The sequence below is a fragment of the Thamnophis elegans genome, chromosome 14, assembly GCF_009769535.1.
Source record: "Thamnophis elegans isolate rThaEle1 chromosome 14, rThaEle1.pri, whole genome shotgun sequence".
In the NCBI taxonomy this organism is placed as follows: domain Eukaryota; kingdom Metazoa; phylum Chordata; class Lepidosauria; order Squamata; family Colubridae; genus Thamnophis; species Thamnophis elegans.
The window spans coordinates 36,667,975-36,682,620 of NC_045554.1; the positions used below are offsets into that span (position 1 = coordinate 36,667,975).

General features: G+C 43.3%; 1 protein-coding gene across 1 annotated transcript in view; it reads right to left on the reverse strand.

The window, feature by feature from the left end:
* Positions 1 to 220: 220 nt before the first annotated feature.
* Positions 221 to 14,646, reverse strand: part of TSNAXIP1 (translin associated factor X interacting protein 1) — a 28,516-nt gene continuing 14,090 nt past the window's right edge. The window contains exons 10-17 of the mRNA XM_032230921.1: positions 14,079 to 14,238; positions 13,402 to 13,532; positions 12,754 to 12,882; positions 10,790 to 10,951; positions 7,209 to 7,318; positions 5,496 to 5,613; positions 3,645 to 3,751; positions 221 to 1,323 (exon numbers count right to left, since the gene is read on the reverse strand). Coding sequence (XP_032086812.1) covers positions 1,065 to 1,323; positions 3,645 to 3,751; positions 5,496 to 5,613; positions 7,209 to 7,318; positions 10,790 to 10,951; positions 12,754 to 12,882; positions 13,402 to 13,532; positions 14,079 to 14,238 — 1,176 coding nt within the window. The 3' untranslated portion in view covers positions 221 to 1,064. The remainder of the gene's footprint in view (positions 1,324 to 3,644; positions 3,752 to 5,495; positions 5,614 to 7,208; positions 7,319 to 10,789; positions 10,952 to 12,753; positions 12,883 to 13,401; positions 13,533 to 14,078; positions 14,239 to 14,646) is intronic.

Genomic DNA, 14,646 nt, shown 5'->3' on the forward strand with positions numbered 1-14,646 from the left:
CAGCTATTCAATTAGGCGTATTCCGGGCACAGTCTATCCTGATGAACAGATTTGTGTACATAAATTTATCCAACATATGCATTTTTTTCCAGCTGAGACTTACACGGCAACTTTGGAAAGAACAGCATAAACTATTCTCATAGCAGCAGGTTCCTTCCACATACTATGGAGGGAAAGTATACATTGGATTAAAAAAAAATGGACAAAATGATTTTTCCCCCATCCCTTATACATTCATATCTGTTGCTCTGCAACACACTGGAAAAAAGAATCCCCTAGCATAAAGCCCTTTGTTGTCAGACAGAACACTTATAAGAAGTTTATTTAATAGTTTATTGTATCGTAACATTGTTTATATACAATGCATTTTAACATCACTAATTTGGAAACCATCCATTTTCAAGACTTGGTAAGCTTCCTTTCCTTTTTTCAGTACAAACTGGAACTTAGAAAAAAACACCTTGAAGTGCTGGGGGTGGTGGTGGTTATGTTGTTTGGCTTTTCAATTTCGTTTCGCTACCTCTTCTTTTGCTTTAGCTGCCCTTGGTTTGTGTGTTAATAATGTAAACTTTTCTACACTTTCTAGCCCCCAGCCGGGCTGCAGAATAGTTCAAAAGCGATAAATAAAACCCAAAATGTTTGAAATTGCACAAGGTTTAAATTATTTTAACATCCAGTCGGCTGTACTGTCATTTTACCATTTCTTCGTGGGGTTCCAGTGGTTGAATATTTATGGGCACGAGAGAGGAAATACTGGTACTTTTTGCAAGCAAACCTGAAGCTCTTGCCCAATTCACCTTAAACGCTTCCTACACAAGTGGAAATTACCCAGTCTGAGATGTGATGCCCCAGACTAAATGCTTTGAGTGGATTTTAAGACATTTTAATAGCACATGCATTGGATTTTGTAATTCGTTTTAAGCTTTATCTAAGGCTAAGGAAATCAACCGGGATCATAGCTTTGCTCCTGGGTCTCAGTTACAGCTGCGGATCTGTTCTCAATTCTCCCTCAACAGATCTTATCATTTCAAGGAATCTCTGAGGGGGAGAGGAAGTGGGTTGAGTCAGATCCCGGAATGATCAGTTTCTTCGGCCGGGTGGGATGGGGGCGCACGCTGTGGCGGTTCCTGGGCCGGTCCTTGCCTGTGGATATCTCCCGTCATAAGCCTTTGCATCAGAATTTCGATGGGAACAGAGACGGCAGGGTCCAGCTGATCTTTGGAAACTTGGAAGGCGTAAGAGAGGTAAGATTCCAAGGTCTGCTCAGTTAAGCCATGGTCAATTATGCAAAAAGCTGCCCTCAGGTCATCGGGCCTCACATCGCTGGGAAGAAGAAAGAGCAAAAGCCATTGCTGAGAAAGTATAAAAGCTACGTGATCTTATTGTCAAACCTGCGTCCTAAATCTCTAGCATTCAATTTTTGGAGTTCCCCATTTAAAGTTGATACTTTGTTCCTCCCAAGTTTATTTTTCTTTCTCTTTCTCTCTTTCTCTCTTTCTCTCTCTCTCTCTCTCTCTCTCTCCCTCCCTCTCCCTCCCTCTCCCTCCCTCCCTCCCTCCCTCCCTCACACACACACACACATACACAGACAATTGAGATATAATAAAAATGTCAGGGCAGAATCACAAATTAGTGTGTAGGGATGTATAATTATATAAATATAATGATGAGAATAGCTGGGAATTGTAGCCAGGTCTACATCTCGGCCAAAATTAGGCTGGGGGTGGTGGGTGTTGAAAGTACAATGACTATATATGTATACTTTTTTATTCTTTTTTTTAAAAGGAAAATATATGTTTAAAATTAAATATGTATATTGAAAAGGAATTATAAATACTATCAACATAAAATGGAGCTTGCTCAGAAGCTGAAATACACCAAGTAAATGAGATGATGAATGTGAAGTAGAGGAGAGAGGTAAGGGAAGAAGAGAGGGATAGGAGAGAGGGAGGAAGAGGAGGAGAGAAAGGAGGAATGGAAAGGGGAGAGAGGAGAAGGAGAGAGGAAGGGGAAGTAGAGAAGAGAAGGATGACAGAGGGAAGAAAGGAGGGAGAGGAAAGAGGGAGAAGAAAGTGATGGATAAGGTACAAATATGGTGTATGGAGAGCAGAAGAGCCAATAATTGTTTTTGGGAGTTGATGGTAAGATGAATTGATGTAAACATTTAATAATACAATATGATGTTGGCTATGTAATAGTATACATGTGATTATATGCTATGAAAATGGAAAATAAACTTAATAAAAAATGTCAGGGCAGGGTATTTATATGTTTCTGGAGTCCTTGACGTACAACCATCCGTTTAATTAGGGTCCAAAGTTACAACAGAACTGAAAAATGGGACTTAAGTGACCGCTTTTTCAACACAACCATTGCAGCATCCCCACAGTCACGTGATCAAAATTTGGATGCTGGACAACTGGTTCCTATTGTACGATGGTTGCAGTGTCCCCGGGGTCTTTCCATCCCCATTGGCGACCTTCTGACAAGCAAAATCAACGGGGAAGCCAGATTCTCCTCACAACTGCATCACTAACTTAAACAACTGCAGCGATCCATTTAGCCACGGTGGCAAGAAAGGTCGTAAAATGGAGCCAAACTCACTTAGCGACAGGAATTTTAGGCTCAATTGGGGTTGTATTATAGAGCCGAGGTGGCGCAGTGGTTAAATGCAGCACTGCAGGCTACTTCAGCTGACTGCAGTTCTGCAGTTCGGCTGTTCAAATCTCACCGGCTCAGGGTTGACTCAGCCTTCCATCCTTCCGAGGTGGGTAAAATGAGGACCCGGATTGTTGTTGGGGGCAATATGCTGACTCTGTAAACCGCTTAGAGGGGGCTGAAAGCCCTATGAAGCGGTATATAAGTCTAACTATTGCTATTGTATGTCAAGCTAACCGCTTGAAGAAACTACAAGCATTTGAAATGTGGATTTACAGATGGCTGTTACGTATAAGTTGGGTGGACAAAATCAGAAACGAGGAGGTGAAATGCCACCTGGGGAAGGCAAGGGAAATCATCAAAGCCATTAAAAAGGGAAAGTTAGAATATTTTGGACATGGGATGTGACACCCGGAAAAATACGGCATTCTTCACTTAATCCTCCAGGGCAGTGTTTCTCAACCTTGGCAACTTGAAGATGTCTGGACTTCAACTCCCAGAATTCCCCAGCCAGCATTGCTGGCTGGGGAATTCTGGGAGTTGAAGTCCGGACATCTTCAAGTTGCCAAGGTTGAGAAACACTGCTCTAGGGAAAGACTGAAGGCAAATGAGGTCCAGGCAGAAGAAGAACGTCATGGTTTCAAAACCTAAGGGACTGGTTTGGGCAAAACTCAGCAGCACTTTCTCATGTGGCTGTTGACAAAAATAGGATTGCCAACACGATCGGCGACGTCCGATGATGGATACGGCACAAGAAGACGTCAAACTTGTTCGCGTTTAGCTTATTGATTGAACTAATTTCGCCCTCGTCTTTTCTTTTTTAACTAGAAATGCCTGAAGATGAAAAATGTCTAGTTTGGATCCAGACAGAGGCTACTTGTAAATGCAAACAAGAAAGCAAACCAACAAGGAGAAGATTACGATGAACCTGAATTTAGATGTACTTAAACCAATGGGAGTCCCCCCTCTCCCGCTCACATACTCACAGCAAGGTTCCTAATTCAGCACGTAGTTCGTTCAGATAGGTCTGTTTCTCCACCACATATTGGTTCCTAAGTTTTGTAATTATGGGTTCTGTTTTCCCTTCATCGTCCTGTAAATGAATGTAAGTTTCAGGCTTGGAAGCCATCTTTGAATAGGGCCTCCACCCTGCCGAAGTGGCGCAGTGGTTAAATGCAGCACTGCAGGCTACTTCAGCTGACTGCTAGTTCGGCAGTTCGGCTGTTCAAATCTCACCAGCTCAGGGTTGACTCAGCCTTCCATCCTTCCGAGGTGGGTAAAATGAGAACCCGGATTGTTGTTGGGGGCAATATGCTGACTCTGTAAACCGCTTAGAGAGGGCTGAAAGCCCTATGAAGCAGTATATAAGTCTAACTGCTATTGCTATTGCTATTGCCACATATTCAAACGCATTCTACTGTGGGAAACTGGGAGGGGGGGGATTGTATGGTGCATGGGAGATGTATAGCCAAAATAACATTCCTTCTCAGAAAGTCAAGGTCGCCTTGTTCATGTACTTGGAGTGGCGTGTCTGGGAGGCATCTCCAATTGGGAGAGTGCTTGATTGGACCATGTGATGGACATGTGGGCGCTGGGTATGGACTTGAACTTTCTTTTGGGTGGGGAAAACCTGGAAGCTTTCAGATTCGGGTTTTCCCAGATGTGCCAATATGACATCTCTAATAAAATGGAAGGTTGAGGAAACTCGAGCCTCGGTGTCTTCTTTCATTGGGGGTGTTACTAAGAACCCTGACATTAAGTGCTGTAGCGGCGTGTAAGTTAGATTAGATTAGATTGTTTATTTGTATGCCGCCCTTTTCCCTGGGGGGACTCAGGGCGGCTCACAATCCAAAGGAAGGGGGGGAAAGCAGACTTTTACATATAAGACAGTACATGATTAAAACACAACATTCATACCATTCGGGCGGATTACAATCTTTAGCCCCAGGCCTGACGGGATAGCCAGATTCTAAGGGCTGTGCGGAAGGTCTGGAGGGTGGTGAGGGTACGAAGCTCCACGGGGAGATCGTTCCATTGGGTCGGGGCTACCACCGAGAAGGCTCTCCTCCGCGTGGTGGCCAGTCGGCATTGGCCAGCGGATGGAACTCGGAGGAGGCCTAAACGATGAGATCTAATGGGTCGTGTGGAGGTGATCGGCAGTAGGCGGTCTCTCAAGTACCCAGATCCACTACCATGAAGGGCTTTATAGGTGGCAAGTAGCACCTTGAAGTTCATTGTTGCTATTCAGCATTTCTCTTCTCCCAAACTGTTGGCAATTATTCAACATTACAATGAGTTGTTCCCCCCCCCCCCACTGAAAGAATACAGAGGATTCACCAGCTGGGTTTACATATTTTGAAAACGAAGGCTTGTTTAACCGTGGTTTACTGAATAAACTGCAACAGGCTATGTTCCTAAAACATGAATAGGTGTCATGGGGAGCCCTTTGGCTTTCCACCAGGAGCAAAATCCTACATGCTGACATGAGAAAATTGAACAGTGAAATATCTACCCTGAAAATAAGACCTCTCCGGATAATAAGCCCAATCGGGGCTTTTGAGCGCATGCGCTAAAATAAGTTCTCCCCTGAAAATATTGCAACACAGCAGCACCCAGGAGGTGACCACGCTCGCCGCCTCCTGCACCTCAAAAATAATAAGACCTCTCCGAAAATAAGGCCAAGCACTTTTCTTTTCCACTTAGAAAGGTAAATAATATTTTATATGCTTTCTCAGTGTTAGGCCCCTTTTTAGAAATTAGTCTTCTTAACACATCCCAGTCTCCCCCTCCCTCCCCCATGAATACTGAACTGCTTCTTATCCAATGTTCCAACTAACCTCCAAGAATAACAGCTTGTACATAATACTATGAACGTTTGATCTGAAGCCGGCTGCATCAAGTAACTCTAGGATCTCTTCATCTGATTTTAGTGGAAAAGCTGACTTCAAGGCAAAGCTGTTGCAGGAGAAAGAAAAACATATTAGTTTTGGATATCGGTCTGTAATTCAAGCACAACATTTTTTTTTAAAGGGCTAATATTCCTTATGTTAGCTTGTTCTAAAAGGGGATAGACAACTGTATTCAATGTCTGACACTTTTACCCCCCCCCCCAAAGCTGAGCAAACCAGCTGTGGAAAATGTTGGCTTTCCCTTACCCTTTGCCCACAGATATTTGTAGATAGATAGATAGATAGATAGATAGATAGATAGATAGATAGATAGATAGATAGATAGATAGATAGATAGAGGCAGGCAGAAGATAAAAGATGATAGACAGACAGATAGACAGACAAGACAGATGGGAGGGAGGGAGAGAGAGAAGACAGATTAGATATAGACAGACAGATGATAAGTAGACAGAGATTAGAGACAGATATATTAGAGAGAGAGTAGACAGATCGGGTGGATAGATATAGATTGCTAGATCGCTAGATAGATGATGGATGGATGGATAGATAGATAGATGATAGATAGATGATAGATAGACAGACAGACAAGACAGATGGGAGGGAGGGAGAGAGAGAAGATAGATTAGATATAGACAGACAGATGATAAGTAGAGACAGATATATTAGAGAGAGAGTAGACAGATTGGGTGGATATAGATCGCTAGATAGCTAGATCGCTAGATCGCTAGATCGCTAGATCGCTAGATCGCTAGATAGATAGATAGATAGATAGATAGATAGATAGATAGATAGATAGATGGATAGATGACAGACAGAAAGATAGATGATACACTAGACAGATTAGAGACAGATATTAGAGAGAATGTAGACAGATTAAATGGATTGATAGAGATAAATAGGATAGAATGAAAGAGATAGAGAGATAGAGAGGTAGCTATAGAGAGATAGATGGAGAGAGAAAGGGACTGATAAAGAGAGGTAGATGGAGGGAGAGACAAAGACAGAGGCAGAGATAAATATAGAGGAAGGAAAGAGAGAGAGAGAGAGAAGGAGAGAGATATATAGTGGGATTGAGAGAGATAGAGCTTTGCACACACACATGCCTGATACACACTGTGTGCGCAGTTTTAAGAAAACTTACTTGCTAGGGTAAGTGACACAGCTGAGGTTCAGCAATTCGCTCTGCCGCGCAAATCAGCTGAGAAGATATAGATCAGTAAAGCGAAGGGGGGCACCTGATGTCGGAGCGAACCAGTTCGCTCCCAACTAATCATCAGAGCTACCTGTTCCCACAACCGGTCCGAACTGGTCAAATCTCACCCCTAGATATAAGATACTCAGCAACAAAGCTTAGATTTGAATAACATACTAAATCTTTTGATAATCTGCATTGCTGTGTGGCCAGGATATAGTTTTTGAAATGTTTTAATATTTGAAATATTTGAAATATTTGAAATATTTGAAATATTTGAAATATTTGAAATATTTGAAATATTTGAAATATTTGAAATATTTGAAATATTTGAAATATTAAAAACCCCAAACATCACTGCATATCAGTTTTAAATATATGCCTATTTTTAGGGCTCCAGTTCTGGTTTATTGTCCTGTTGCAGGTAAGGATTATACAGTGGCTCTTACAGGAATTGCTCTTCTGACAACTGGCCGGTATTTTCGGTATCGGCAATAGTCAGTTCTTTTAACAAGTTGTTAAGTTCCAGGAGGTGATTGTGATATACTCCTTCATCCATCTGTGAAAGAGATAGCAGAAGCATTCAGATGAAGCACGATCCCGTCCCCCCACTCCCCAGTATGGATCATCAATCCCATCTTCCTTAGCCAGCATGGGTTACCCTCTGGAGCAGGGATCTCTAACCTTGGCAACTTTAAGCCTGGCTGACTTCAATTCCCAGAATTCTCCTTTGCTTTGCTGCTGTGGAATTCTGGGAGTTCAAGTCCGCCAGGCTTAAAGTTGCCAAGGGTTGTAAACCCCTGCTCTGGAGAATACCCAAGCAGTGATATGGTCATCAATGTTCCCTCTAATTTTTTTTCAGTGTGAGCAGAAAAGTATAGTGTTTGAGCGGCATATTTTCATGCCTGAGCACCTGAATTTTTTTCACAGATGTCACCTAAGACAACAACGAAATCAGTATTATTTGAAACTCAAAGTTATGTTTATTCAAGGTACCCGCTTAATTAAAAGTGTTATATAATATCAGTATCACTTAACAACGCTCCTGCTTAGCAACCAAAATGTTGGCTCAGAAAGTCTGGCATTTGAAGCACGCAAGTCTTAAAGCTGTTGTTACAAGACCCTTGCACCCCTAACCCTTTAGGGAAAAAAAAACCCAGGGTTCTTCAAACATGACAGCTTTAAGACTTGTGGACTTCAACTCCCAGAATTTTGAGAGTTGAAGTCCACCAGTCTTAAAACAGCCAACTTTGCAGACCCCTGTGTTAGCCCAAAGCCTGGTGCTGGGCTTTGCTCCCCCATTGGTGGAGCCCCGAGAAGCGAGGAGGGAGAAAAAGAGCTCAAAAGAGCTACATTGTTGCTAAATATAACCGGGGATTTAGCAACAATGTGGTTCCACCACAAAACTGCGTTCGACTAAAAAAACACTCCAGGCAGGGCTCTCTGACTGTTCTAATTCCCCGTGAAAACTGTTGCCTCTGAAGCATTTGCTCAGAGGCAAAGTACTGCAGTAGAAAAGGTTTAGCTGGAGGAGGTTTTGATTGCAATCGCTCTGTAGTTCGTGTCCAGATACCTGCCCTACGTGCCTCTGCGCGGCAATTAGAAACTACTGCGCGCGGTATTGCAGCCATGTGAGCGGCTGCGCAGGTGCGCACCTTAGAGGGAACAGTGATGGTCATTCAAACATCTTGCAATGAACCTTTGTATATTGATAAACTGGACATTGGAAGACCCATCAAGAACTAAAGTTCAGGAGGTCAAGCTAGTTTTCTCTGGCAATGGCAGAGTTAGGCCATTCATTCATTGAAACCACAGGTACAGGTCAGGTGCGCTGTTTATTTTAATATGGCACATTGCAAAGGAAAACACTAGCTACAGCAGTGTTTTTCTTTGCAGCAAAGCCTCTCGGGTCAAGTAGGCCTCACAGAGATCCTTATAAAATAAAAAAATAATACGTTGGTACAATTATGATTTGGTTTACTTGGAAATTGGTCTATTCAAGCATGGGGAAAAAAGAGACAACTAAAGACTAACCACATTTGGGGTGAGGAGGAGTAGAAAGTGCAGCAGGAGGTAAATTAGTTTGCCTTCTGGTTCACAGCTGTTTTGTGATGATAGCTATTGTGAACAGCCAAAGCTTTCCTGCAGAAATTACACTATCGGGGTGAGTATAACATACTTTGCCCCACTCCTACCCTGTTTTCCTGAAAAAAAGACCTCCCCCCGATAATAAGCCCAATTGGGCTTTTGAGCGCATGCGCTAAAATAAGCCCTCCCCGAAAATATTACAACACAGCAGCAGCCATGAGGTCCACCTCCTGCACCTCAAAAATAATAAGACCTCCCCGAAAATAAATCCAAGGACTTACAATATTTCGGGAGTCAAAAGAAAATAAGATCCTGTCTTATTTTCGGGGAAACATGGTAGGTTTTTCGGAAGTGAAGCAGTTGACTCCCCAGTTTAAATTGAGAATTTTATTTAATCCAGATTGCTAACACAGCTATCCACCAACCCTATTGCATCAATCCTATCTTGCAACTGCATCCATGCCTTTTGTCTCATGAGGGCTTTTGCCCTTTTGCACAATGCGCATGTTGATTATTATTTTTCTTGGCTTTGTTGTCTTCAGCGTCACATGGATAGGAATCCATCACAAAAGCTAATCCTAATTTGCCAAATTAAAAAAAAAAACCTAATTCATGCTATTTTTATCCTGCCCATTATTGATAATTGTTGTGATACTTGCTTTCATCAAGCTTCAAAATCCTATATTTATAATAGAATCCCGGAACAAGGAATGCTCCTGTTCTTTTTAATCTGTCAGCTGCCACCCTATACTTGCTGGGTTTCACTGCTAGGCGGTGACAGACTGCCATGAACTGTGGCGAAGGGGAACGAAGTGGGGGAATGCTTGGGAAATAGAAAGTAGATGCTGTACTTTCTTGAGAGACTGCCTCAAGGTTACCCAGCTGAAAGGAGGGAGCTGCATACCAACTATACTTGGACTGACCTTTATGAAAACATCTTGCATGAACTTTGATTACATTGGGATCAGTGGTGGGTTTCAAAAATTGTTGGAACCTACTCTGTGGGTGTGGCCTTCTTTGTGGGAGTGGCTTGCCACCCATGTGACTGGATGGGAGTGGCTTGCTGCCCATGTGACCGGATATGAAATTATGAATTAGTACTTAAGTCGGTCCAAGTAGCTATTTAGAAGTTAGTGGTTAGAAGCAATCGTAAAGCAAGATATGGAATTAAAACCAGAAATATTTTGTTGGCTATTTGAAAGGGAGCATAATATATATTTAATTTTACACATGTTAGCAGCTGCTAGAATTGTGTTTGCACAACAGTGGAAAACCAGAGATATGTAAATGAATAAATATTACAATGTGCAGGAATAAATACATTGACAATTAAAATCAAGAAGGCTTTGAATCCTTTTTCACGTGGGATTGGTTTTAGCAATTGCCAACTAACAGAAACAGAAATTAGAAATCCAAAAGTATGAAAGAAAACATGTAAGAAAAGGTCCCTAAAATGTATAAGGAAATATTACTAGATCATTATTAATGTGTAGATAACTGCGGGACATTACACACCCACCAGTGGTGGGTTTCAAAAATTTTTGGAACCTCTTCTGTAGGTGTGGCCTGCTTTCCGGGTCCACTGGTGGAACCTCTTCCAACCAGTTCGGTAGATTTGACGAACTGGTTCTACCGAATAGGTGCGAACTGGTAGGAACCCACCTCTGATTGAGATGGGCAATGAGAGGCAGTAAAGGGGGGAAGGAAAAGTAGAATTTAGGAATTTTGGTATGCGATTCTCAATTCTGGTTATGCAATGCTGCAATATACTTGATCTCTAATAAAGCTATACCTTTCTCAACAAATGGAGCCAACAATCGTTTTTATCTAGAGATTCAAGCTGTGGGCAGCCTGATGGTACCACTGATCCAAAAAAAAAACCACCTGTGGCATGCGCCGATTTATGTATTTCTTTGTTATCCTCAGCAAGTAAGATACTCACATTTCCTGTCAGGATGCTAAGAAACAAGGCCATCATTTCATTCGACCGAAAGAGCTTGAGGCTTTCATAGATGCTATAAGTCCAGTCAAAAGCAACACCTTCACCGTATTTTTTCTGAAAGAAGCCTAGGAAGAAATCAGAGAGACTAGACTGTCTCCCTTTCTGTAAAAAAAAAAAAAAAAAAGCAAGCAGAAGAGACACTCAGATTAAAGGCCAGATCGGATATCCTGAAAATGTTAGATTTAGCAATTGCATTGGGGTTTAATTCAATTCAGTACAGGAGGTCCTCAACTTACAACCACAATCGGGTACTGAATTTCTGTGGCTAAGCAAGGCATTGTTAAGTGAGTCAGGTCCGCAGGTGTTGTTGTTGTTGTTTTTTGCTACAATAATTAATTCGTAATTTGTAATTTAATGAGCTTATATGCCGCCCAATCCCGGAGGACTCCGGGCGGCTTACAAATACGAGATAAAATAAAAATAACAAATAGGGGAGAGAAAACAAAACAGTTTAAAAACACAACATACATTCAGCTTAGCTGGGGGCTGGACCTGATTCATAGATCAACAGCCCCAGGCCTGCCGGAACAATCAGGTTTTGGTGGCTTTTTGAAAGGCCACGAGAGTGGGAAGGGTCCGGATTTCTGCGGGCAGATCGTTCCACAGAGCCGGAGCAGCTACAGAAAAGGCTCTCCCCCGAGTGGTCGCCAGCCGGCATTGTCCGGTCGACGGCACCCGGAGGAGGCCTAGCCTGTGAGTTCTTATCGGCCGTTGGCCAATTGTTAAGTGAATCACTGCAGTTGTTACGTGGTGATGAAGCAAATTTGGCTTAACGTTGCTTGTAAGAAGCCGGCTGGGAAGTTTCACAAATGGCAATCAAGTGACCCTGGGATGCGGCATCCACCTTAAATACATGCTCGCCACGAAGCGCCCACATTTTGATCACATGACCCATGGGGATGCTGCCATGGTTACAAGCGCGAGAGCTGGTCACCATTTTTTTCAGTGCTGTTGTAACTTCAAACAGTTGCTAAACAAAATGATTATAAATTGAGGACTACTTGTATTGAAAGAAAGGAGGATTTTTTTGCCCCTTCCTCAACTGCAAAACCCAAGGTCCTTCTCACTGGGTCACAATTAGGGGGGGGGGGGGCTGCCTGAACCTCCAGTTTGCACCTGGCCTCCCTTTTTCTAGGATGCAGACTCCAAAACTCCCTCTTCCCAAAGTGGGTGCTAAATTCTCTCTTGCTAATATGACTGCTTCGCACAATGCAAGTCAAGACACTTAACTGCGCTTTACTTTTGATGAATACTTGATGTTTAACTCCAAATAGATTAAGGTAAATGTAAAGGTTCCGCTTGGACATTTGTTCTAGTCGTTTCTGACTCTGGGGGGGCGGTGCTCATCTCCATTTCAAAGCCGAAGAACCAGCGCTATCCGAAGACGTCTCCGTGGCCAACAAGACGAAATGCCGAAGACGTATGGAACGCTGTTACCTTCCCACACACATAGGTGGTCCCTATTTTTCTACTTGCATTTTTACATGCTTTTGAACTGCTAGGTTGGCAGAAGCTGGGACAAGTAACGGGAGCTCACTCCATTACGCAGCGCTAGGGATTCGAACTGCCGAACTGCCGACCTTTCTGATCGACAAGCTCAGCGTCTTAGCCACTGAACCATCTGATCCTGTGTGCCTCCTCAGGCTTAAAGCTCAATAAATCTCATCCTGGTGTTTGTGAAACATATTTTGAGCACATGGAGCCGCAGCAGAGGGATGAAAGAGCCACATGCGGCTCCAGAGCCGCAGGTTGATGACCCCTGACCCAGAGCAACCCATGTTCAGGGGGCTCCTGGATCTCCTCAGGCTAAACCCAACCCCTCAGCCAGCTACGTTATCCTGGATGTCAGCTCTAGAGAGACTCATTCGCCCCTATAGGAGGAGAGAGAGAAAAAGCAAAGAGACCTGTTGATCTGATATAATTTTCTCCTTCCAGATCTCCCTCAAAAGGGCCACGACTTCCTTCTTGGACAGCTTCTTGTTTCTAACCATGCCATCACATCTCAGATATGGGGGAACCTTTTCGCTTCTTCCCTGTGGAGAAAAAGAACTGCTTACAGTGGGTTCCCCATATGTGCTAGTCATTCCCAACTCTAGGGGACGGTGCTCATCTACGTTTCAAGAGCCAGCGCTGTCCGAAGACGTCTCTGTGGTCATGTAGCCCGCATGAATAAACGCCAAAGGCGCATTGAACGCTGTTACCTTCCCACCAAAGGGAGTTCCTATTTTTCTACTTGCATTTTTACATGCTTTCAAATTGCTAGGTTGGCAGAAGCTGGGATGGGAGCTCACTCCGTTATGTGGCACTAGGGATTCAAACCGCCGAACTGCCGACCTTTCTGTGCGACAAGCTCAGCGTCTTAGCCACTGAGCCGCTGCGTCCCTTAATATTAACATTAATGTGAATGATCTTGTAAATGCTGAAAGCTGTCGTACAGAGATATCGGTACCCCGACAACACACTGTTTAAGCAAAGATAAAATGTTTATATGTTGAAAAATAAAAGATAATTAAAAAAAAAAGCCACAGAAGGACTTGCAAGCCCAACCATACCCGCCCGATGAAGGTGTCCCGCTCTCTCAGGAGACCCCCGCCGATTTCCTCCAAAAGCACATCGAGCAGCTGGTCGCTTGTTTTGCCCACCGACAAGTTATTCCAGCGTTCATTTCCACCAAGAACCACATCTGTAGGGAGAGGAATAGAATATTCAGGCAGGACAGGAATCTGAAACAAGGAGGAGCACTTTAAATGTTTTTTTAATCACCCGCAGTAAAAAATATGTGTAACAGAAGGCTAGAATAAATACAGCTAGTCCTCAGATTACGACCACAGTTGAGCCCAAAACTTACCTTGCCAAGTGAGAAATTTGTTAAGCGAGTTTTGCCTCGTTTTGCGACTTTTCTGGCCACGGTGGTTAATTGAATCATTGCAGCTCTCAAATTAGTAACCCAGTTGTTAAGTGAATCTGGCTACTCAGCTGACTTTGCTTGCCAGAAGGTCGCAAAAGGGGGTCGACCACATGACTCCGGGACACGGCGACCATCATAAATACGAGCCAGTTACTAAGCAGCCGAAATAAATCACGTGACCATGGGGATGCTGAGACGGTCATAAGTGCGAAAAATGCTTATAAGTCCCCTTTTCAGTGCTGTTGTAACTTTGAACGGTCACTGAATGAACTGCTGTAAGTTGAGGACTACCTGTGCAATGTCGGTTGCATTAAATTGTACCTCCACATTTGCTCCAGTCGGGGCGAGGTGTAGACGTCCGCTGGACATTGATTAGGTCATTGAAGTAGCGATCTCGGTCCTCTGCAACTTGTTTGTGTATATCCAACATGATCTCATATTCCTCCTGAAGGTCATCAAAATCTTTTTGAAGAGTTGACAACTGAAGGGTAAGAGGAACAAAGGATGGGAATGAGCAGAAGATCTGAAGTTCTAGGTAAGTGATCTTCTGGACTGAGGAGGTGGAAAAGAATTAAAATATCTCCCGGGAAGATCGTTAAAAATCAGAAAATGGACAAACAAACTCCGGTTAGGCGTAAATAGAATTCGAAAGATCTCTTCCTACGCAAGGAGATAGATTTGCTGGTTTCTACTTAAGTTCTACCACTAGAGCAGGAGTGTTAAACTCAAGCAGTGGCGAAATTCAATTTTTTAAACTGGCGGTTCTGTGGGCGTGGCTTGGTGGGTGTGGTGTGGCTTGGTGGGCGTGGCTGGGGAAGGATACTGCAAAATCTCCATTCCCTCTCCACTCTGGGTCCAGCCAGAGGTGGTATTTGCCAATTCTCTGAAC